The 25248-nt window shown below is 41.6% G+C and overlaps 2 protein-coding genes and 1 pseudogene across 4 annotated transcripts; 2 read left to right on the forward strand and 1 right to left on the reverse strand.

Annotated features, from left to right (window-relative positions):
- The first annotated feature begins 448 nt into the window (after positions 1 to 448).
- On the forward strand, positions 449 to 1908 carry LOC310863792 (E3 ubiquitin-protein ligase TRIM35-like; annotated as a pseudogene). Its single transcript has one exon. The product of its transcript is annotated as an E3 ubiquitin-protein ligase TRIM35-like (transcript).
- A 632-nt stretch (positions 1909 to 2540) lies between these two features.
- On the forward strand, positions 2541 to 14062 carry LOC310863512 (exportin-2). Of its 2 annotated transcripts, XR_014569675.1 has the most exons (26): positions 2541 to 2652; positions 4378 to 4470; positions 4589 to 4731; positions 4825 to 4926; positions 5073 to 5218; positions 5392 to 5482; positions 5615 to 5722; positions 5808 to 5900; positions 5992 to 6159; positions 6249 to 6378; positions 6540 to 6605; positions 6699 to 6901; positions 7095 to 7179; positions 7440 to 7501; positions 8046 to 8182; positions 8483 to 8586; positions 8743 to 8840; positions 9005 to 9155; positions 9259 to 9467; positions 9935 to 10032; positions 10138 to 10223; positions 10827 to 10908; positions 11846 to 11992; positions 12506 to 12737; positions 13064 to 13230; positions 13334 to 14062. XR_014569675.1 is itself a non-coding variant. In XM_083771913.1 (25 exons), exons 2-25 carry the CDS (start codon positions 4386 to 4388, stop codon positions 13151 to 13153), a joined length of 2916 nt encoding a protein of 971 aa, XP_083628039.1. In that variant the 5' UTR covers positions 2541 to 2652; positions 4378 to 4385; the 3' UTR covers positions 13154 to 14062. The 2 variants fall into 2 exon arrangements, 1 of the variants encoding a protein (XP_083628039.1); XM_083771913.1 differs by having other exon boundaries at positions 13064 to 14062.
- A 435-nt stretch (positions 14063 to 14497) lies between these two features.
- rdh20 (retinol dehydrogenase 20) lies at positions 14498 to 16668 on the reverse strand (the record flags this gene model as incomplete). Its single annotated transcript, XM_083770928.1, has 5 exons — positions 14498 to 14618; positions 14752 to 14883; positions 14995 to 15140; positions 15279 to 15377; positions 16213 to 16668. 5 exons carry the CDS (start codon positions 16666 to 16668, stop codon positions 14498 to 14500), a joined length of 954 nt encoding a protein of 317 aa, XP_083627054.1.
- Positions 16669 to 25248: the final 8580 nt, after the last annotated feature.

Raw genomic sequence — 25248 nt, forward strand, 5'->3', positions numbered from 1 at the left:
TAAGAATCACACCCGTGTGAACTGAGTGGTGCAACTCCCCTCTCCCCCCCCCCCCCCCCCCCCCTCCTCCTCTCTCTTTCTCTCTGGTACTCATACTGGTGCTCATAGTCACATATGGTCACATAGGTGAACCATATGTGACACATAGGTGAACACGGACATTGCTGTTTCTTGGAGTGGTACACCATTCAAAAAGGGTGACATGGGGTCTGTGTCTGTTTACAGATTTTTTTTTAACTTTAGTTTTATTCACACATGTTTCATGTTGTTTAAATAAACTACATAAACTCCAGGAGCTACACATAATCTTCACAAATGTCATAGGTTGCAAAAAAGATTCAGCAGGTTTGCTACATACAGGTATCGGTGGGAGACGGTGAGAAAGCCTGTATGTACGCGTGTGTGATTTGTGTATTTCTACTGTAATGTAATGTAATGTTTCTACTAAATGGCTTCCAACAAGTCATCTTTTTCAGAGGAGGATTTTTCCTGTCCTGTGTGTCATGACATCTTTAAAGATCCAGTTGTCCTGGCATGTAGCCACAGCTTCTGCAAAGCCTGTCTGCAAGAATGGTGGAGAGAGAAGGGAACAAAGGAATGTCCAGTGTGTAAGAAAATAAATAAGAGAAAATCTCCACCCTGTAACCTGGCTCTGAAGAACCTGTGTGAGGCCTTCATACAGCAGACTGAGCAGAGACCTTCAAAGCGCCAGAGAACTTCATCAGGGTGTGAGGATCTCTGCGGTCTGCATGCTGAGAAACTCAAACTGTTCTGTCTGGAATGTCAACAGCCAGTGTGTGTTGTGTGTCGTCGAAGTTCTAAGAAACACACCAAACACCGTTTCAGACCCATCGATGAAGCTGCTCTGGATCACAAGAAGGGAGTCCAGAAATCACTGAAGCCTTTACAGAAGAAATTGAGGATGTTTAATAACATTAAAAAGAAAAGTGACCAAACCGCTAAAGACATCGAGGTCCAGGCCCGGCACACAGAGAGTCAGATTAAGGAACAGTTTAAGAAGCTTCGTCAGTTTCTACAAGAGGAAGAGGAGGCCAGCATCACTGCACTGCGGGAGGAAGAGCAGCAGAAGAGTCAGATGATGACGGAGAAGATCGAGGGTCTGAACAGAGACATAGTAACCCTTTCACACAACATCGAAGCCATAGAGAAGGAGCTGAGAGCTGAACACATCTCATTCCTGCAGAACTACAAGACCACAATGGAAAGAGTCAAGCTCACACTGCAGGACCCACAGCTGGTCTCAGGAGCACTGATAGACGTGGCCAAACACCTGGGCAACCTGGCCTTCAGAGTCTGGGACAAGATGAAGGACATCGTCTCCTTCGGGTCATTCTGGACCCCAACACTGCCTATCCAGGATTCACGCTGTCTGATGATCTGACCACTGTGAGAGATGGAAAGAAAAAGAAGCTTCTTGACAACCCAGGGAGGTTTGACCTGCCCATCGTCGTGGGTTCCGTGGGCTTTGACTCTGGGACTCACATCTGGGATGTCGAGGTTGGAGACAATGCAGACTGAGATGTGGGTGTGTTAGCAGACTCTTACTGGAGGAAGGGATCCTGGGGTAACTTTAGCAACCACTGGCGAATAGGGTTGTTTAAAGATAAATACACTGCATGCTCTGGACCAGACGTGGGGACCTGGGGGTTAGCCACTGATCTCTCACTGAAGCAGAAACCTCAGAGGATCAGGGTCCAGCTGGACCGGAATGAAGGAAAGCTGTCATTCTCTGATCCTGATACTGACACACACATATACACCTTCACGCAAACTTTCACTGAAACACTCTTTCCATTCATTTACACTTGTAAGGCATGGAGTAATGATACTTTCCCTCTGAAGGTGTTACCAGGGAAGATCAGTGTAACTGTGGAACAATGCAGCTAGACATGATGATGATGATGATGATCATTGAGAGGGAATGTTAGTTTAGCAGAATCTATGATTGTGTTGTGGTCACATTAACAAGTGTTTCCTACAGCAGTCGTTCAAACCTTTCCGTGTCAAGGAAGGACCCTCAGCTGCATGCGGACCCATCTTAAAATATTTTGTGCCAGGGACCCCCGTTCACAAGAAGAGAACATTAAAAAACAAATTTCGACATTTTTCAAAAAGATTTCTGTATTTTTCAATAATGTGGATTAAACTTGATGTGAACATTGAATTCTTGTCTGATCGTTTCTGTCTGAGTGAACGTTACATAGAGTTAATATTTACAAATAATATGTTGACTTGACTATTAACACGTTAAAGGTGTCTTTTTATTTTTTTATATCATGACAAATTTCACTTGATGCTGTCCCTTTATAGTCTATAAAATATATACATACATTATTATTATTATTATACAGCTAAGAATACACTAATTAATGTAGTGATTTTGCAGGGCATTTACATTTGATAAATAAATAGCCTACATTTGTTAAAAAATTTAATTTAATATAACTAGGCCGAGGGAGGGGCGTGCCTGGCGGAGCTGCTGCTTGTGCGCATGCCCAGCAGTGTGACCGCGCTGTTCCTTTTGCTGAGACATTTGAAAGGAAATTATTACACTAGCAGCGCTGCTAGTGCTAGCGACGCTCATACATTTATCACCAACCATTCACCACCACCACACTGACTGGTAAAACGGTACGACACACAATTACTGCTCTCATACTAATATATATACCGTTAAGGGGTGTTTGTTCCGTGCCGTGATGCGCATCCATGCTGCTCCGTGGCTGTGGATTTATGGTTGAACAAAATTAGCAAGCTAATGCTAGCGTTAGCAAAGTTTAGTGGGAGATGAGTGAGTGTGTGAGTTAGTGGCTGCCCTGAGTGAGTGTTGTTGGAGCGTCCATGTCGGGTGAGGGTGCACTACTACGGTACCATGCTAGTTTAGTTTAATAACAAGACAATCGTGAAATAAACACGAACACGAAGGTGTGTAGCCTCGGTCCCAGGCTTACTTATCTGCGAAAGTGTCTTTGTAAAGTCATGTTAACAAGCAGGACTCCCATGTGGTCCCATGTCTTGCTGTAATAATGGAAGGATGGGTTCTCTAAATCTGATCTTGCTCAGCTCTCCATCCCAAAGTCGCTAACCGAGCTTTAGTGACATCCATGCCCGGGGATCCTGTCCTGTTAGGAGCTAGTTAATTATTGTTGCCTGCCGTAGCCTGAATGGCTTTTGGCTAATGCAAGTACTATGGGGCTGAGCTAGCCCTCCAAGCAGAACCCAAATGCTACTGAAGTTTCTGACATTTGTTCGACCCAGTGCATTGGGTCCTGTTCCTCGTCGTCCATGCCACCTGATTAAAACATTTACTGGCTCGTGTTTACATGTTAAAACGCCTCCCCGCGGCATGTGACGCCATTATTTTCCTTGAGTTATTCTGAATTCGGTAACTTTAAGTAGCTATACATCCCGGTGCGAATATCTCCTGTGGCGCGGAAGCCGTTAAGTATTTTTAATATATGTTTGCCCGATTTGGAAGCTTGGATTCTTCTTGTTTATTGACACCTCATTGTACCGCCTATCTGGCTAGCTAGTGGCGCTATAGCTATGACACAGCAGATCAGAGGCAGGGACGTAGCCTCACAAGCCAACCGCACACCGGGAGGCGGTACAATAAACGGTAAACAAACAAGAAGAAATAAAGCGACCAAATCGGTCAAACAAAGATTAAAAATACTTAACGGCTTCCGCGCCACAGGAGATATTCGCACCGGGATGTATAGCTACTTAAAGTTACCGAATAAAGAATAACTCAAGGAAAATAATGGCGTCACATGCCGCGGGGCCTATTTTAGAGAGAATCTCCACATCCGCATTTAGGAATTTCCATACGAAAATACACTAGCGAGCAGGGACCCAACGTAAAACTAAACAAAATATCAAAAAAGTTTTACGTAGGGTCCCGAAAGGGGCTAGGGCTGAGCTAATGGAACATGCTAGCTTCCAGCTTAGCTACTGTCAACAATAATACAGCAATGACTAAATGACAGCTTCAGAATCCAGACCACCCCGGGCTTGTTATTAAAGCTCTGGAGTAGTTTAAAGTAAACACGAGGCAAAAAACAACAACCTTATTTTCAGTTTAATTCGTGTAAAACTAAACTATTTCCCCTATTGATGGTAGTATATTGTGCATACCGTTGGATCGACACGGGTGTGTAGAGTAGACATTAGCTAGCCAACGTTTTGTTTACTTGACCAGCAATTAGACGAATCCCAGTCGTTCATTCAAGTTTGTATCAAAGTCAACCAACATGCTGGTGGAGTGAAAGTGGTGCTGGCTGCTGTAAGCTCCCAGATCAATCTTTTTTCCTGTATATTCACATCACCCACTATCCTTCATCCCTCTTTGTGCAGCAACCAGCATGGAGTTGAACGATGCTAACCTTCAATCCCTCACTGAGTTCATGAGGAAAACATTGGACCCGGATCCAACAGTAAGGCGTCCAGGTGAGGAATTTGAAACAAATAACATCATCATTTCTTGGGCACAGCCGGCCACACCAGCGCTTGTTCACAAAGAATATCATACTAAATGATTATTCTTTTTTTGTTTTATTTATTCTAGCTGAAAAGTTCCTCGAGTCAGTCGAGGGAAACCAGAACTATCCCATTCTGCTCCTCACTTTATTGGAGAAATCGCAGGACAATGTGATCCGGGTCTGCGCTGCCGTTACGTTCAAAAACTACATCAAGAGGAACTGGCGTATAGTGAGTGTCTAACCTCTAGTTCAGATGTCATTGTGTTTGGCAACCTGTGGTTTGAGATGTGATCCTCTTAATATTATCGTCTTTGTCCCAAAGGTTGAAGATGAACCAAATAAGATCTCTGATCCCGACCGGACGACAATCAAAGCCAACATTGTAAATCTGATGTTAAGCAGCCCGGAACAGATTCAAAAACAGGTACTGTACACCTTCCTGTGTTCTGTTCTGTGACTGTCATCATTAATGGGTGCGTTATTGTCTGCAGCAGGCATTTGCAGATTCAAGCATGGTCTGGAGAGCGTAACCATTTCTTTGCCTGTACATTTGCCCTCTATTTTCTACAGTTGAGTGATGCCATCAGCATAATTGGAAGAGAAGATTTCCCTCAGAAATGGCCTGATCTTCTAACAGAAATGGTGAACCGCTTCCAAAGTGGCGACTTCCATATCATCAACGGCGTCCTCCGGACTGCCCACTCGCTCTTCAAGAGGTAGCACATTGGAGATCTGTCTGCATTATTGACATTGAGATTTTCAAATTAAATTTGAGAGGATCAAAATTTTCACCAATTATTGGAAGTGGAAATGCATTACTGAATTACAGTTGTGATATGCACAACAATTATTATTATTAATATTAATTAAGCACTTGATTGTATTGCAGATATCGGCATGAGTTCAAGTCAAATGAGCTGTGGTTGGAGATCAAGCTGGTTCTCGACACATTCGCTCAACCTCTCACTGAACTGTTCAAGGTTTGTGTTCTTTAGCTTTCATGTCAGTGAGCACTTATCTGCTGTTTTAGTTAAATATATCACAACATTTAACAGATAATTTGTACTGTACAGATGGCATGATTATACTTTATTTTCTCTTTGTCATTTCAGGCCACCATTGAGTTGTGTCAGACACACGCTACAGACATAAATGCCTTGAAGGTCCTTTTCTCCTCGCTCACACTGATCTCGAAGGTCTTCTATAGTCTCAACTTTCAGGTGCGTTTAAATGAGCTTTTACTAATTTTTACTAAAAATAAAGTATTTTAGTTGGTTCAATTCTTATCTCTTCATCCTAATGCAGGACCTTCCAGAGTTCTTTGAAGACAACATGGAGACGTGGATGTCTAATTTTCATAACCTGCTGACATTGGATAACAAGCTTTTACAAACGGATGTAAGCCGACTTCTTTTTTTTAATTGCACAAAAGTAACAACAATGATTCTGTGAAATAATAGTGACATTTAGTTTTGTTTCCATTCAACAGGATGAGGAAGAAGCAGGCCTCCTGGAACTATTGAAATCTCAGATCTGTGACAACGCTGCTCTGTACGCTCAGAAATATGATGAAGAATTCCAGCCATACTTGCCTCGCTTTGTCACTGCTATCTGGGGCCTTCTGGTGTCTACTGGCCAGGAGGTCAAATATGACTTGGTAAGACTATTGGCTGTACTGTAAGTATTTCTGTGTTATTTATTTTAGTTTACTTTTCCTGTTGATAAAATGCCTCCTCCTTGTTCTAGCTCGTAAGCAATGCGATCCAGTTCTTGGCATCTGTGTGTGAAAGGCCTCACTACAAGCATCTGTTTGAGGACCAGAACATACTCACTAGCATTTGTGAGAAAGTTATCGTGCCCAACATGGAGTTCAGAAGTAAGATGATTATTTGTTTGTATTCATTTATATATTGGTTAATCTTCATTTATATTGATTCATTGTTACATGGATTCAGCAAACTGCACTTGAAAATGACCCAAACATGTGCACCATGCATTACTCTAATGCTGACCAGATTCACTGTTATTTCTATTTAGGTGCTGATGAGGAGGCTTTTGAAGATAACGCAGAGGAATACATCCGAAGAGACCTGGAAGGATCAGGTGAAGACTGCAATTTAAGTTCATAAAACAATGCTGAAGAGTGTAGTTGTGCCTTGCATGCCCACACTAACCTAAATGCCATCCTCCCCACAGATATTGACACACGTCGCAGGGCTGCATGTGACCTGGTCCGAGGCCTGTGTAAATTCTTTGAAGGGCCTGTCACAGCGATCTTCTCCGGCTACGTGAGCTCAATGCTGGGGGAGTACGCCAAGAATCCAAGCGTAAACTGGAAGCATAAAGACGCTGCTATTTATCTTGTCACATCTCTTGCGTCTAAAGCGCAGACTCAAAAGGTATTGCTGCCACCTTTAAATAGGTTGACTGTTGCAATAATACTTTGTATTATTTGGAATTATAGCCTGGATTTGTCAAATTGTGAAATGTGAAATTAAATGCTGTCAGTGTTGCTTTACTTTTCTTTACAACGCTTTCATTCCAATACCGAATGAATAATGTTTTAAAGTTGCGTTGACTCTTGTTTTTCAGCATGGAATAACACAAGCCAATGAGTTGGTGAATCTCGGAGAATTCTTTGTCAACCACATTCTCACAGACCTCAAGTCTCCTAATGGTAAGACTTGGGTAAACATGGGTTTTGATATACAGTATGTATATATTAACGTTGGTGTAAAAAGGTAGTTGTGTTTTTTAAATTAACCACTTAGGCCCTCTAGTCTTGCCAAACATACCTGTGATTTATTTACAAGCTCACAACACGGTGTGATGTGTTGTGAGCTTGTAGATCTGCTAACAATTACAACCCCCCCCTGTGCCTGAATAGGCACACTGGTGTGCTGTAAGTTCACTTCCTTCTCTACATTTTCATCCTAGTTAATGAGTTCCCTGTGCTGAAGGCAGATGCCATCAAGTACGTCATGATCTTCAGAAGTCAGGTACCATCTCCTACTTTCTCCTATAGCTCAATTTAGATGATGTGTTATTTTGAAGTAGGGGTGATGACTTTCGGACTTTGACCCATTTTGACCTGAGATCAGATTCTAAAAAGGTCTTCTACATCCTGACAGTTTTCTGAAAAAGCTATGTTTCTATGTCAGTCGTTCGATTTTTCAAAAATAGCAGACCTACAAGCTCATAGCGCACCACCAAGTGTCACGCTACGAGCTTGTAGATCTGCTATTTTTCAATAGCTAAAGCATAACGTAATGCTAACACCAAAAGGGGTTCCCGCCCCAAAATGGGTTAAAAGAAAAGACGATAACCCTCATTAACATTTTGGCAGTTGCGGCCAACTTCACAGCATCGTAATGTCACTTTAGTCCAGGCATCAGTTTAAGAGTAAATGTCCTGTCCCTGTGGACACATTATATGTATTGATTTATCTTCATACAGTTTAACTGATGTATGAAGTGACACCATTTTATGGTCTGAAAGTGTGATTTGAATGTGTTGTGGATTATCCACTCTGTTCTCTTTCAGCTGCCTAAAGATCAGCTGCTCCAGGCCATACCTCTGCTGGTAGCTCACTTGCAAGCAGAGAGCACGGTGGAGCACACTTACGCTGCACACGCCTTGGAGAGGCTGTTCACCATGAGAGGGCCCAACAACTCTACACTGTGAGTATTATTTATGGTCATTATTAAAGTATTTGATTTGATTGCTATAATAATGTGTGAATGGCACTCACCTGGGCTGTGATTTTCTTTTAGCAGTTTGTGTGCCCTTGTGTAAAAAATGAATTTATTTTCCCAATGTTTTCAAATTCTTTCCTAAGAAGTGTACAGACGTCTTGGGCACATCATGGGATAATTCCCAGGACGTCTGGAGACGTCTTGGGCACAAATTGGGTTAAGATCGAACAGCATTTTGGTGGATAACTCCCTTCGGTGTGTGTGTGTCTTGTTTTCTTTTTACAGTATCACTCCAACAGAAATGGCACCCTACACAGAGCAGCTGCTCAACTACTTATTCAAGTCCCTAGCTCATCCTGGATCCGCAGAGAATGAATATATCATGAAAGGTAAAGTGTCTAGCTCATCCTGGATCATCAGAGAATTTATATATTATGTTTGAACTGACTGAAGGGTGAAATGCTTGGCTCTCTATTCACTGCATTGGTCAATGACTCACAACCCTGAATAATTATGTTTGTCTTTTTTTTGTCTTTTGTTTTTAGCTATCATGCGCAGCTTCTCCCTTCTGCAGGAGGCGATTGTTCCCTACATTCCCACTCTGATTGGTCAGCTCACTCACAAGCTCCTCATAGTCAGCAAGGCAAGCCAACTGTGATTATTATGAAGCTGTATAGAAGATACTCGTCACCCGCCTAGAGGATATTCATGCACACCTTGATACCAAACCGTTAACTGAGATTCACTTGTATTTGTATCCCAGACCTAGCTGTGTCTGCTGTTCTCACGTCTCAAACCCCCTTTCAGAATCCCAGCAAGCCGCACTTTAACCACTACCTGTTTGAGGCCTTGTGCCTTTCCATCCGGATCACCTGCAAGGCCAGCCCCACCACTGTCAACAGCTTTGAGGAGGCCCTCTTCCCTGTCTTCACTGAGATCCTTCAGAATGATGTCCAGGGTGCGTACATTTTCTGCAATTCTTTACCCCATTTATTATCAGGCCTTTTGGGCGAACTGAATCCTCAACCCAATGTTCCTTTTGATCTTCTCGTCTGTTGCAGAATTTGTTCCATACGTGTTCCAGGTGATGTCCCTGCTCCTGGAGATCCACGACAACAATATCCCCAATTCTTACATGGCTCTGTTCCCTCACCTGCTGCAGCCGGTGCTGTGGGAGCGCTCGGGAAACATCCCCCCTCTGGTCCGCCTGCTCCAAGCCTACCTACAGAAGGGTGGAGCCACCATCGCCAGCTCTGCAGCAGATAAAATAGTATGTTGATAGCATTGTTGTCCGCAGCCTACTGCACATAAAGTGAAATATTTCAAACCTTTTTTCTTTTTTTTTATCTTTATGATTATGGCATACAGTCCAAGTTGCTAAGTTAGTTATATACCCAAACAAAAGTTAAAATATTCTAAACTTATTTTTAGTGCAAGGTTCAAGGCACCTTCCTCTTCTGATGCCAGTAGGGGAATGGTGGGACAATGGCAAATGTTGGACTTACTGTAGACTCAACTTGACTCCTTGAATAAATGTTTTCCCCGTGATTCATTATTTTATCACAAGGTTACACACATTAGTCAACATGCTGTTTTGCCATGGCGTTATTGAAGATTCGCAGCGATGCGTTTCGCTTACTACTCTCCGTAATCTGCTATGGATGAACCATTTCCTGTATTGTGTCTGCCCAGTATTTTGACACATGCCATACTTTGCTTCTACCCTTCTTCTCACAGCCTGGTTTGCTGGGGGTCTTCCAAAAGCTTATTGCCTCAAAGGCCAACGACCATCAAGGTTTCTACCTTCTCAACAGCATTGTAGAGCACATGCCCCCGTAAGTCAACCACACAGATATTGCCTTTATTGGAACATGTATTAAAACTCAAATTTCTGGATGCGATTATGACTTTCTCACCCAACCCTACCTTCATCCACCCAGAGAATCCATCACTCAGTACAGGAAACAGATCTTCATTTTGCTCTTCCAGAGGCTACAAAGTTCCAAAACCACCAAATATATCAAGAGTGAGTGCAGATATCATTGGATTCCCATTCACATAACCACTCTAGAATTATGAGTGATTTAACTGTCATCTAACGCAGTGGTTCTCAAACTGTTGAGGGGATCCCCAGATCATCTGCTTAATGTGCAACATTGTTTTCAAACTCGACAGTCAATAAACCAACATACAGTATAAGTGTATACATATAGGGTACCCGCACATTTCTAAAGTGACAATTTAAGGACTTTGAAAACTTTTTTAATCCCTCTAAAATTACCAAAGTAATCAACAAACGACAAAAAAAATGCCATTTTCACAATATTTATATCTGGAGCTGAGTCAAACAAAAATGTATATATATTTAGTTTTAATATAGCCTGGGTACTGACGCTAAACAAAATATCATGCCTGAACTCCTACAATTATAGTGATTCCAAGATTATTTTGGGGCGTTTTGACCTGAAAAGTTTGAGAACCACTGATCTAACGTATGACAGCCTATCATATGTTACATCTACTGCTCGCCATGCATGTGTTTGTATTCATAGGTATTTATCTTCACATGTTACATCTACTGCTCGCCATGCATGTGTTTGTATTCATAGGTATTTCTCTTCCCCCTCAGGTTTCTTGGTGTTTATTAATCTCTTTGGGGTCAAATATGGAGCCATTGCTCTACAGGAGATTTTTGACAGCATCCAGCCAAAGTAAGTAAAAAGTGTAAAAGCAAGCCTTTACTATTGGTCTAAACTTGGTCTTGGGAGCTGTTCATTTGAGGCATTAGAACCACAAACCAACATTCAAGAATATTTTAATATTGACAATGTTAAAAGATCTATTGTTTCATTTAGTTTATTTGAACTACAGTGTAGAGTTGTGAGCGGATATTTGGTCATCTATTAAACAAGGCTACCTATAAAAACGTTTACAAAATATACTTCATTCTATAAAATATAATTTTAATTGAGATACACTATTTACTTTTTTGAGACTAAACGTTGCGAATAAACATTCTTGTGCAAATCAGTGGAATTAATCCCTTTTTTGTTTTTGGAAAAAAAGGGACACGTGATTGAGTGACTAAAGGTCCTTGTAACTACTGAGAGGGTGATTGAGTGACTAAAGGTCCTTGTAACTACTGAGAGGGTGATTGAGTGACTAAAGGTCCTTGCAGACTGGATGCATTTTTCGGAAAACCGGTGGAAAAACGCTGCTGAAAATCGCAGCAGTGTGCAGGGAACTTTTATTCTATGTGTTGCTTGAGCACCCAGGGAGAAAATGGGAACACAAATTGGCACCCCTGAGCTTCCCTCCCCATGACTGTCATTTTGCCACGTAGTCACACCTTTATGGGCACAGGCACGAGGCACCCATGACAGTTATAAGAAGTATTCGCCTCTGATAATTTCCCAAACAACCTTCATCCCTGTGAGGTTCCGATAATGAGGTTCCCCTGTAAATATAGAAGCCATTCATATCTGACAACGTGGCCAAAATCTAGATTATCTTATTCGTAATTAGATTTTCAATTATGTGACTGATTTTAGCTGGTCATTTGTGATGATGGAAACATATAGCATAGCACTCGGGTGAGTGTTTCTTTATGAGGGGACTGTGTTAATTCTTCTGGAAATTGTGTTGCAGAATGTTTGGCATGGTGTTGGAGAAAATAGTCATTCCGGAGGTCCAGAAGGTGTCTGGCCCGGTGGAGAAGAAGATCTGTGCTGTTGGCATTACCAAAGTCCTCACCGAGTGCCCGGCCATGATGGACACGGAATACACCAAACTGTGGTGAGCATCCATTAAAGTTCTCAGATCGCCACGACTGATTTCTGTCATTTGGATTCCATAGAAGTCAGCATGTCTTCCATAGAAGTGTGTCCTGCACCAAAAATAGACTATTTTCGGTTATTAGTTATTTCAGTCTTCCAGAAGACCCTAATAAAATCATATTTCATAACCGCAATCGTTAATGCCTCAATCTGCAATTTCTTGGACCAGTTTGCTGTATGGCTACCAAAACATCATCATTTTACATATAGTGTAAAGTGTGTAGGACACACAGCGCTGGTGTGTGCTGGCTCCTTTCACGCCGTTTCACAAATTACATATTGGGACTTGGCCTATCAAAACTATTTCAGTCGTGAGATTTTATTTAGCTTTAATCCATGGGTGAGCAGTCAGCCTGAAGAAAGTACACTTCCTCTGTCATGCAGAGAAATGCTGCTGGCAGACAAGTTAATTGTTTGTTGAAAAAGCATGGCACGTTAGTTTGTAAGTCAAAGGTTGATCGTTTGTGTTCAGGACCCCCCTGCTACAGGCCCTGATCGGCCTCTTCGAGTTGCCAGAGGATGACAGCATCCCAGATGATGAGCACTTCATTGACATCGAGGACACACCAGGTTACCAGACCGCGTTCTCTCAGCTGGCCTTCGCTGGGAAGAAGGAACATGATCCCATTGGAGAAGCTGTTGGCAATCCTAAACTCCTGCTGGCCCAGTCGCTCCACAAGCTTTCTACGGCATGCCCGGGACGGGTATGTTTGGATACGAGCGACGATGTTTAGACTATATTGAGCGAAATAACTTGTTGTTTTATGTTGTGGTCAACTGGTTTTTAGAGTTTTATTAGGATCCCCATTAGCTGGTGCATAGCAGCAGCTAAACTTCCTGGGGTCCACACAGAACATAAAAACAAGGCATTTGACATGAATGACATTACAGGACTGGTGTTAACATGGTTTCAACAATAACAGTCCCCTTTCCATGTTATTTCCTAATGGCACTGTCCCAGCCAGGCCACAGAGCATGTCATGTTGGGACACTGTACTGATTCTCATCTCTTCTTTTTGTTTCACGGCAGGTTCCATCAATGATCAGCACCAATCTGGATGCAGAGGCTCTCCAGTACCTGCAGGGTTACCTACAGGCAGCAACAGTACAGTTGGTTTAAAACTAATTAGGAATGCACCGGCCCGGGAGTGGGCGTCATGTCCCCTGAGCCAAAGTAGAGACCTGCTTTGAATGAACTTAACCCATTTAGGACGGGAACCCCTTTTGGCGGTTTTACCTTTCAAGACGGGAACCCCCCAGTTAGAAGGATTTTTTGGAATTGGCCTCACGTCTAAATGGGCTAAGGTTTCGTTTGACTTCTGACTATTCTAATGGATACACCAGAGATTGTATGGCTAATTGGCTATTCTGCTTTGATTTGGGATGTGCTGTTTTTTTAAAGGAGTTTTTTAAACCATTGGGGTGTAAAAAAAGACAAGATGGTTGAATTTGAACTGATTGATTGAATTGATTCATTACTTTTTGTTGTTTCTGCGTTATCTTTTTTGCATAATAATGGCAAGATGAAAGGCTAGCTTCAACAAGGATTTGGGGTGAGGTTTCATCTAACAAAATGTGTCGGTTTATTTCAATGACAGCAACTGAAACAAGGTTCAGAGAGGTGTTCTGGAACATAGCCAGACGGTCAGATCTCTGCCTAGTTCAGTGAATGGTCTAAAATTGGATGGAATTATACAGGAAAAATAAATAAATAACCACTTAACACAAAACCAGTGCAAAGACTGTAGGGCAGTCCTTAATATACAATATTTATCATGTTTGTTATGATGGATTCTCAGGCATCGAGGCCCATTCGTTGAATTTAGATTTCCCACGCATATCGGTAGGCGTGATCTCTGATCGTCAGGCTATGTGAGGCTGATGAGAAATGTTTTCTTTATTTGTATGCCTAAATTCCTCTTTGTCTTTAATATACTGAGTCTGTAATCTTTGTGGTTCCAACATAATGCTTCATGTTTTTCTCTGCTTGTAACGTAGTTTTGTCTTCTATGTCTGATCTTTGTTTCTGCACTGTTATGTGAATAAAAAAGGCACTTGTTTAGAACATTGTGTTTATCCTGGGTTGTTGAGCATATTATTATAATTCAGTTTTTTGTGATACTTGTCCATATTCTCATGATCAAAGTCAAAACATTTAAAATGCACAATAAGAACACGACATTTTATTTTATACCGTACATAAAATAATGTCAATGTTAAAATGTCATTGTTGGTGAAGATGCACAAAACTAGAAATTAGTAGTACCATTACTGCATATTTTCGCCCTCCCTTCAGATTTCCAATTATCACAAACAAGCCTTTGGTGTATGTGTTCCATTATAAGAAAATGGGTTCAAACAAAGACTTGAGGCATTTTAACAATGCTCTTAAGGCCAAACCACACCAAAAGGTCGGGTCGAGACAAAACTGTTTTTAAGGTCAACCACACCATTTTTGTTCTGTTTAGGATGATTCTACATGTCCATTGGAACCCTTCTGTTCAGAATTCTTGATGAAAGGCAGCATGCATTTGTCCCCTCCCATGAAGCGATAGGTTGCAACATTTGCCTCCCATGGCAGCAGTCTAGAAAATGGAAATAAAAGATCTGAAAATACAGCATTTTGTTTTTTATCATAAGTGTTTATATACATTTTATTTTACACCTGCTATCACTTCACTTAGTCTGGTTGATAAATCAGCTGAATCGAATACTTACGCTCGTGTAAGGAAGGGAATGTACATGAGGCGAGGAATGCAGATCATTTGCTGCTCTCCTAAAATGGCATTCATGGCCTGTTGTACAGTGTAAAGGGGGTCCAGAGGAGGGATTAGACTCCTAAACTCTTTCCTGGTAGACATCGGACAGAAAAGAAAAAGGAGACATGCATACTTTTGGTTCAGCATCAACTGCCAATAAAATACAATTAATCTGGACTCTGGAGGTCTTTGAATTGCTCACCTAATCTCACAGCCTGCAAACATGCCTGTATCTACAATGTAAGGACAGACTAGAGTGGTTTTGATGCCATTCAGGTCTTCTGCATGAAGATCATGGGCCAGTGACTCATGGAACCCAACAGCTCCAAATTTACTGGCACAATAGTCCTAGAGGAGAAAGACAGAATGAAAAGTATTCAGCATTTGAATAAATTGTACAATCATTTGTCAGTGCATGTATTCTTGATAAGAGGTGTTTTATGAAACATTAAAGTAGGCCTGTCAGCAGCTCTTCGCTGGTCTCACCTCTACACATGCAGTGCTGAAAAGCCCCAGTGCGCTAGCCACGGTTACTATGTGGCCATGGTTCTTCGCTTTCATCTGAGGTAGAAATGCCTTTGTCATCTGTGGGTTTGATTGAAATGTAAATGATCACCTTCATTAGAACTAGAAGCGAATGATATAGACATAGAGGGATGTCATCTTTTACGGTAAAGTCTGTTTTACTGTTTTAAAAGGCTTTGGCACTGAATAGCCTAATTATGTTGTGAGAGGAAAGATGAAGTGAAATCAAATAGCTGACCGTGGTGGGCTTGACCTTTCATATTGGGCATAAGACTGAGGCTACACTGTGAGATCATATAGCCTATAGCCTACACAGAAAGAATCGCATGCCTTCCCTTCACTCTCTTTTTCCATTGCACACTCACGTTATTCCAATGCAGTCATAAGAAAGGTCCTTTGATGACGTGCAGCTTGGCTGACAGAGGCCTGCATGCTCTCTTGTCACATCAGTGAGCAAACACGCTGCCAGGCGCAAACGCATAGGCCAGAATGAATAGGACTGACACTGACTTACATAATAGGCTACAATTCACCAACTATAGTAGGCTACTAACCATTTGTCCGTTTAATGCTACAGTATTCCAATTTATTTAAATTCTTTCCCATATCACTTATAGGCCTATAGCTCTCTCCGTGGATACAATTGGTATCCAAACCTAAAATCTGTAAAATGTATTCCGTTTAAAACTGTATTGAGTTGTATTTGAAATGTAGGCTACTGTAATTCTGCAAACTGTTAATAAATCAATCAATCAATCAATCAATGATTGCTTTGGGAACATGGTGGAGACAGGAGAGCTACATTAATTTTACATTTATTTTAGAAAGAAATATCACTTATTAGTAGTAGCCTACCTTTAATTTGCCATTGCGTAAAATGCGTAAAAAGTCTCACCCAAAACAGCGCGTGGCAGTTCACTAGAAGCGTCCTCTCCAAAAGCTCGTCGGGGCATTCGAGGAGTCGCCGTCCCGCCACCACTCCCGCGTTGTTCACCAATATGGTGACACTCCCAACCTCGCGTCTCACCCGTCCCGCTGCCTCGTAGATGTCCTCCCGACGGGACAGGTCAACCGTGTGGCAATGCACACTGACTCCCACTCCCAGTTCCCGAGCGAGCTCGGCGGTCTGCTCGTTGGCGACGGTGTCACAGTCCCAGAGCACCAGGTGCGCGCCTTCTTTGGCGAACTCCAGAGCGAAGAGCCGCCCCAACGCGCCCCCAGCGCCAGTGATCAGACAGAGCTCCCCGTCTATGCTCTTCAGTCGTGGGCCAACAAACGTCTGCACGATGGCGCTGAGGATGGAGTACGTGAAGTCGATCAACATCAGCATTAGGTCAACTACGACCATCATGATGACGCACACTATAGGCCTACAACAGTTCCAGTCAGGTCTGGAGAGAGCCAAACAAGCAGACCGACAAGCTTCCCTGTTATGTCGCCTATGGATAATGGATGTCTATTTTATGTAACTTGGCGAGCGATGGTTGGGATAAGAAGGATGACTGCATCACTGCATGATGTTCACCACCAATAGAAGGGCTCTTTGTCTGATTACTGGGATTGACTAAACCCTGGGAGAGCATCATAATTCGTGCATAAATCTGAAAGTCAGGGATTAGAGCGTCACAGGTCACACGCTGCCCCCACTCCCCGCCTTGTGTCATTAATGGTCCAGCAAGGTTTGTGTAAAGTAATGACTTCACTATAGTCGTCTATTTAGTTAGTGTGTTTTGTTTCTATAGTTTAGGGAAACGTTTGAGGGAGAAGAGTGGGCACTAGAGAAGAGTGGGCACCAGGGCAAATAGGCACCTTGTGGGAGAAGGAGAGAAGACTGGGCTCTTTCAAACTATGCCCTATAACCTTAATCTTAACCCTGCCTAAACAATTAAAGCTCTCTAAACAGTAAAAATGCAAACCTAACCTTACCCTAACCTCAGTAATACTATAGTGTAAACCCTAACCGTAACCTCACAGAACTATACCTAACCTTAACCTCAAACTACAATTTGTTGGAAATTGTTTTGGATAGGGGGGGAATTTAGTTGCATTCCAGTATGCCAGATGTACAAAATGCATTCTGTGGACATGAACCCATACGAGGATACGACTTCAAAGTATAGGTCTATTTTTGGTTTTGGTTCGATTTCTCCTATAGTGCCCACTCTTCGGGGGTCTGGTGCCCACTCTGTGTTGGTGCCCACAATTGCCTAATGCCCCTCTTCCTATAGTGCCCATGCAGTTTCCCCCGTGCCAACTCTGTTTTGGTGCCCAGGTTGGTCGTGGATTTTCTGCCACTATTGCACACGCAGAACGTGCAACGCAGTGACATAACCATGACGTCACGCAACACACGCAACACAGTGACGTAACCATGACGTCCACTCAAATTCTATCTATAAAAGATGAGGCCACGTCGACTAACAGCAGTGATAGTGACTGCTCTGAGCCTTTAGTCGACTGTCTGAGAGATGCCGTCAAAGATGTGGTCAAAATTCAATTCAATTCCAAAGCATATGGACTATGAAGGCCAGAAGCTTGCTGAACAGATTTTTCAGTGGATAATACTTGGCTCAGCGATCATTGGATTCAGTTATGGCTTTGTCATTGAACAATTTGCGTGGACGATTTATATGGTATTGGCGGGATTCGCTGTGGCCTGTGCGTTGACCCTGCCTCCATGGCCCATGTACAGGAGGAACCCTCTCCCCTGGCAGCCAACAAGGAACAGTGGGAGAGTCAGCCACAAGAATAAGTAACTCACGACCATCACTGTCATGGCCGCGAAGAGATCAGACGTCTACAGCGATCGTCTCTATGTCCCCCAAATACTTGAAGCTCCAGACTAACCTCAGGTTTGGGATAGTCTTGCAAACTGTACACTAGTAGTAACTTGCTACCCATACAGATTGCACAGGGTGTGACACTGCCACATAAACGCACCCATGGTTGAATGTTTAACCCCGAAATGATGTGTACGGCGGAAAAAAAAATATATAGCCTATGTTTTGTGGAGTTGAATATGGTCATTCATTTTCTGTTGACAAAAAGGTTTGATCATAGGGGGAGCTGTGGGGGAAAAGCATGTTAGCAATAGCTCCAGGAAGTGAGGTACCAGGAACATCTATAAAAGTACAGGAAGTGAGGCCGCCAGGGGTTCCAGTTTAGGTATCAAATAGTGGTTGGTGGTGTTTTGTCAAAGAGACTCTCTTTTAAGGCTGATACTAAACCAGAATAAGAAATTGATAAACCACAGAGTAGTGGGGCCGGAAAACTTTGAGAACTCTGAGGCTTTAGCTCTGAATCTGAGCTTTTGGAGCTTTTGGACAAAAGGGGAACCGACTGTGGCCTCCTGACTTCAAGGTTGGGTGAGTAATATACTCCCCCCCCCCCCCCCCCCTTTTTGTGCAATGCATTGCCTTTTTATTTTCTAATTTGGGATATTTGATTTAAGAAAATCTACATGTTTGGATTACTTTTGGGATTAGTTTTTTGATACTTTACTCGGTGGAAGAATTTAAAGGAACTTTGCATAGCGGGACTTTTACAGTTCATACAGTTTGATTATAGTATAAAGAATTACTGACGCAGGTAAAGGGCCTTTATTTCTTTTAGTTCTTTAATATAACTCTGACATACAATTTTATAGTTCTGATTGGGGAAGGGAAGCTAAATCTACACCATTATTAGATGTCTTGTTTACAATATTGATAAAATAGATTTTTGTCCCATCTCAAAATCTGGCCTGTCTGTGACATATATATTTCCTTTTTATTAACAAATTCCCAATTAGTCTGCCTCCTTTTTATGGACAGTGCCATCCATATATCATGAACATGTCCAGTCAGCCGGCCCCAAATTGGACGGTTACTTGAAACCATACATTTACAATTACAATTTAGGGGATTTAGCAGACATTCTTAATCCAGAGCGATTTACAGTAAGTAAAGTACTGTAATTTACAGTAAGCAAGAACAAAAACATGGTCATCATGAATCATACATAAGCTAAGAACCAAACAGTTGAGCCTTAGTAGGCATACACTTATAAGGTCGCCGAGGCTGGGGCTAGTGCTACGGCAAGTGCTACGGGCTAAAATGGAGTCTGAAGAGGTGGGTTTTCAGACTACGGCGGAAGATTGGGAATAGAGTCTGCAGTTCTGATTGCAATGGGAAGTTTATAGAAACACTTTCCCACCGCAGCTTCCTCAGCATGCAACAGGCCCTGAGTAGGCCACCCGGCCTGGCAGAGATATGCACTCGACTTCCAACTTTTTTCTGTCATGATTGTGTCCTTAGACCCTAAGCCAGTCCAGTCCAAGCCCTCACATTTTACATTTCACTTACAGTTTTGGATTGAGTGACTCCTATACGCCCAAACTGCTATAATTATGGACCCTGACTACAGAATATCCTGTCTCCAGCTCCCTTCCTTCAACTTTAGATCTATTGGAAACAATACATTGCAATGAGTAGACTGCTTATGTTCTGGGCAACCAAAGCTTTTGTACTGTGCAAATTGCAATGTAATATTCCACAAAATGTATACTATTGAAAAAAAAACAGTTTTTTTTGGACTGTATGGTTTTGGGAGAATCATAGCCTATGCTATTACAAATTACTTTTGACTCAGGAAACCAACTCGTTTTATATGAATAGAAAGTCTACCACTGGATGGCGCTATTGCACAGATAATTGAGTCTGACGGTGACCCATAGGTTTGACCTGTAGGCTGTACTAATCCAGTACAGTTAGTATAGGGCCTAAGTGATGCTGATAAAACTGATCTGCACATTTTCAGAGCCTCCCGCATAGGTCTCCCTGCAAAATTAATCTAATCATTAACTCACAATATACTATTGAATTCTATTCACTAGTATACTATTACACTATAATATTAATAATAAATACATGCCACACATAACTGAGGGCAAACTGAAAGCCTTAGTGTGAGGCAGCTTGATGTAGCCTACAAGTACACCCTTTGGACAGCAGGGGACAACCAACCCATGATGCTGAGTGCCATGAACTCCAAGCAGGGAGGTCCCATTTTCTTTCGTATGACCCGGCCGGGGATTGAACCCCCGACCTCCCAGTCTCAGAGGCAGAGCGGACACTCTAACCACGAGGCCACTGAGCTGGTTTGACTGCATGCATGCATTCCATTAACTGCTTGATCTTCACAAAGCTTGAACCACCTGCAGTCGTTTCGCTTAATTGTGACTCACCATGCAGCAGGTGTGTCCAAACCTTTTTCAAAGGGGGCCATATTCGAAAATATTAAAACACCCAATTAAGGGCCAACTACATCTCCACGACTGACATAATGTGCCTTCGGACTGTAACAAAGTCACATAGGGCCTACATATGCATCTCATGAAATAATTTTATATAACTATCATCATCAATATTTAATATCAATGGTATTTTGTTAGGTGTGCTGTGAACAAAGCACTAATATAACTCAGCCTTTCTTCAGGCTTATGTCACACGAGACGTGCAAGGTAAAAACAGAAATAAAATAGCCTTTTTTTTTTTACTGCTTCAGAATGAGACGACAAGGAACAATTAAGGAATCCTGACAAATTATACTCTGAAGTTTGTATTCATTAATCTGGGCATTACCATGTGGTAATACAAGTCAGGTATGAAGCAGAGGGCCACAGTATGGGCCACACTTTGGACACCCCTGCCATACAGCATGCAAGCAGGTATTGATGGCCAGGTGCTTGTAGGGGCTTTTTCCAAGTTGTTGATCAGCTTTGCTTGCATTTGGAATGCAGGGAAACAGATCCAAATTGCCCCAAAGCCTGTGCCTGTTACAGCATTGAAGTGAACATCTTTCTCCACCCAGCCCACCTGCTCCTGCTCCAGCGCCTGGCTAGATTTTGGGAAGCAGACGGTAGTCAGTTTCACAATAGGCTCAGCCTACAGAGCCTACCCTTAGACAACAGCACTGGTAGTATGGTATGTTATTATGATAAATCATCTTGTTTCATAAGAAGTTATAGGCAAGACTGGTATAGAATTGCTTTATTAATTGTCAGCCAGTAAAGGGAGAGAATTCTCTCAAAATGATTGTTCATTTTTCAATGCCGGTAATCTATAGTAAGTTCTGTAGGCCTACTTTTCTCACAGTTTAGTAGCGCTATACGTTGAACAAGAAAACCACAAAAACTACAAAGTCAATTGGTACAAAGTATTAAACTTTACAAAACAGACTGCTCATCCTTAGCATCTGAGTAGCCTAGTTCCCTCCAAGTTGGGAAGATTTCCCAGATGATTGTTGATGATTGTTGTTTTTTGTCTGCAAATACTTCTGTGGCATGTTGTGCTTCAAGAAAGTAAAAAATCTGAATATGCCTTTATGTTTGTGTACTAGAAACCACTGAGTAAAAAAAGAAAAGAAAAATAGACAAAGTGGCTTGGGGTGGGATACTAAAAGGACCATAACATTTGAATAGAGATTGATTTGAGGCCGGATTCTACAAACACATTATACATATTCATTAAATTAGTCTGTTGTATGATGAATACAGAACCATCACTGTCATGCTTTCTTTGGCATTTCTTATTACCAGTGGCATATTAATAACTATGACTACTCATCAGTTTGATGTTATTTTTAGCCAATGGGCTGTGTATTCCAAACAATTCTATAAACTGTATATTGTGTAACCATTAACCAATCCCAATCCAATCGGTCATGGCAGTATTTTGTAGAATTTCCTGTGACCTGTAAATCCTTGTTATAGCCCTCCTCTGCATTACTCTTTTGTTGATAACAGCATGACACAGACATCTGCTGAAAGAAATCGCCTGATCTCACTTCATCTGTCCCAAAATGATATTTATAGTCACAAGGACATGATAATATATCCTAAAGCCTATAAGGCTACAGCTGTGTGTACTGTAATTACTGTACTACAGCAGGGATGCCCAAAAGGTAGATCACGATCTACCAGTAGATCACAAAGGCTGTGCAGGTAGATCACATGACATGCCCCTAAAGAATATTTCAATTAAATATATAAAAGACAATTCTTGGTGACTTGATTGATTGACATCAAAAAGTGCCTGTCAGCTCAAATCCACAATGCAACATTTTGTTTTCAGTGTGGCTGTGCATCGGTATAGCATTATAAACCCTACCTATTCCATGTCTCCCCCTCTTATTTCCCATTCCAAGTGCATTTGTCTTATATGTAATGCCAGCGCCGCTGTTCTAAAGCACCCTCGGGTACATATATATATATATTTTTTTTTAAGATTTTTTTTTTGCGGCTTACGCCTTTTATTGATTTTTTTAAGGGACAGATAGTAGGCTGACAGGAAACGGGAGAGAGATGGGGGGATGACATGCGGTAAAGGCCGTGTCGGGTTCGGGAGTCGAACCCGCGGCACACCGCGACTGGATCACCAGTCCGGTGCCCAGACCGTTACGCTACGGCCTGGGCCTCGGGTACATATTTAAACTATTTTCAGGTGGGTAGATCTTGTTAAGCTGGTCGTTTTGAAAGTAGCTCAAGTCAAAAAAGGCTGTGGCACCCCTGTACTACAGTGTAACTGGAAAGCAAGTGGCAAGCAGCAGTGGCACTGTCTAGACAAGAAGTGATTTTTCCATGTAATGTGTGTCACAAGCGATTTTTCCATGTAATGTGTGTCACAGTGTCACTACTTGAAAACCTGTGTGATGGAGTAGGTTAGGCTGCCTCAATCCCAACTACAGTTTTGATCCATTCTACACAAAAGAAAGACTATCTCAAGAATGGACCTTTCACTATAAATGACAGGCATAGATGCATCATTCACTGACAAACATAAGGATAATATGTCCACTTATCTTTTTTTTGTCTTACCTTCACTAAAGGGAAAAGAAAGTGAGTGGCAGATTTTGAAAGTCTGCCCAAGTACGACACAATGATATTATCATTCATGAGCCTTTACACTGAGGAGTGAGTCTATTGGCTGTAGTCCAATGTGAGGTCAAATAATGCTACACTAAAACCACCATCATAAATCATCAAATTAGTAGCACACACACACACACACACACACACACACACACACACACACACACACACACACACACACACACACACACACACACACTCTGTCATACATTTGTCCCTATATTATTTTCACTTTACATTAGAATAGCTGAATGGAAGACACATTGTACCATACCGTCTACCTCTATTACACACTTTCAGGCTCATTAGATCATGGTGTAGTAGGAAATGTGAAATGAGATGAATAATTCAATGAATGACAAAAGCTGAACGAATTAATGAATTTTCATCATATTTACTTGTGCCAGTCTACCCATGCCCTTTGGAATATGCAGTAATGTTCTTTGAGTCATTCAATCATTCCAGATTCCATCCTTTATGAATGTTGGGAGCCATTTCAACTATCACTATGGAAACAGTCACTGAATTGAGTCTACACGTGTTTGTTTTCAAGGACTGTCTGTGTAACTGAAAGTATAATTAACGAGAGAGAGAGAAAGTATAATTAACGAGAGAGAGAGAGAGAGAGGGAGAGAGGGGGAGAGGGAGAGGGAGGGATAAGGATAAAGGCCTTATTTTGGTCATACACAAAGAAATTCAGAAAATGTGTGTTAAAAAGCTTTCAAATATATTCAATGATTTACGCTTTTCCTCATTAATGGCGTAAATAGCCGATCTACAAGCTCACAATGTGTCACGATGCAACACAGGTTTTTTTTAATAGGGCTTAAATGGGTTAATATCAATCTGACAGCACAGTGACAAAGACCTCTAGTTAATTGCTAGACAGTTTATTTAATTATAATTTGGGCTTCTTTACAGAGGCCACAGTGACAGACGCTCAGTAAGTGTTTCTTAAAGCAAAGGCACAAATACTGTTCATGTTCTCATGCAGAATGGCAGCAGCAATGGAAAACAGCCATACTAGGTAAAATGTTATATTTATTTCTCATTAGACATAAAGAGTGGATCCAGCACTGGAAATGAACAGTCTGTAGCATGCTTGTATGATATGATGTACTAACTAACCTAAAGAGCATCAGGGCTGGTCAACATACCGCGGTTCACATATATTGTTTGGAATCAGGTGCTACCAATGGGGAGCAGAATGTACATACATCAAACAGGCAAGGCCTTCAAAACACATGGTACCTCCATATGGTTTGTATGTGGGAACACATGGTACCTCCATATGGTTTGTATGTGGGAACACATGGTACCTCCATATGGTTTGTATGTGGGAGTTGCATGAAGTTGGATTTATGCATGTTGTCACAGACAGACTTAATTCAAACTCATACTCTTTGGTTCCTAGAGGGACAAACATTCACAATAATTAAAACAATAGCAAACAATGCAAATTATTCTATTACATCTTTCTCTAATGAATGCAACCCCATCAACATAACGTAGAGCACATTTTTTAATTTAAAACTATGGGATTAGTTAATATATTCATCTAAGAGAGTCGGCTCTTTAGAAAATATGTTGAAAATATATTTACCTCTTTTTTCTTTGCCTTGTACAATAGATGTATTTCTAACTTTCTACTTTTTATTATGCACATTATTATGTACATTATTCACACTCCTACAAATCTGGAACAACATAGAAAATTGTTGGGTCTTTCCAGGTAAAATTATGCTGAACAGGATTGTTAAGTCTATATGAATTTACACTTCATCAAGAAATTAACCACACGATGACCCCTCTGAACACGTTTCAGAACATCCTGAAATCATACAAAACCTTTTTCTCTCTCTCTGTCTCTCTTCCAGATTCAAACAACTCAGATTGTTTAGCCAATCTGTGGAACACATAAATAAAAATAAATAGTACTACAAAAGAAAAGAATCATATTAAGGTGCTCTGTCATACCAGGAAATGGGCACAGCATCACAGTGCTGTATTCTCTATGTATGT

This window comes from Protomyctophum parallelum, assembly GCF_964188405.1.
Source record: "Protomyctophum parallelum genome assembly, chromosome: 8".
In the NCBI taxonomy this organism is placed as follows: Eukaryota; Metazoa; Chordata; class Actinopteri; order Myctophiformes; family Myctophidae; genus Protomyctophum; species Protomyctophum parallelum.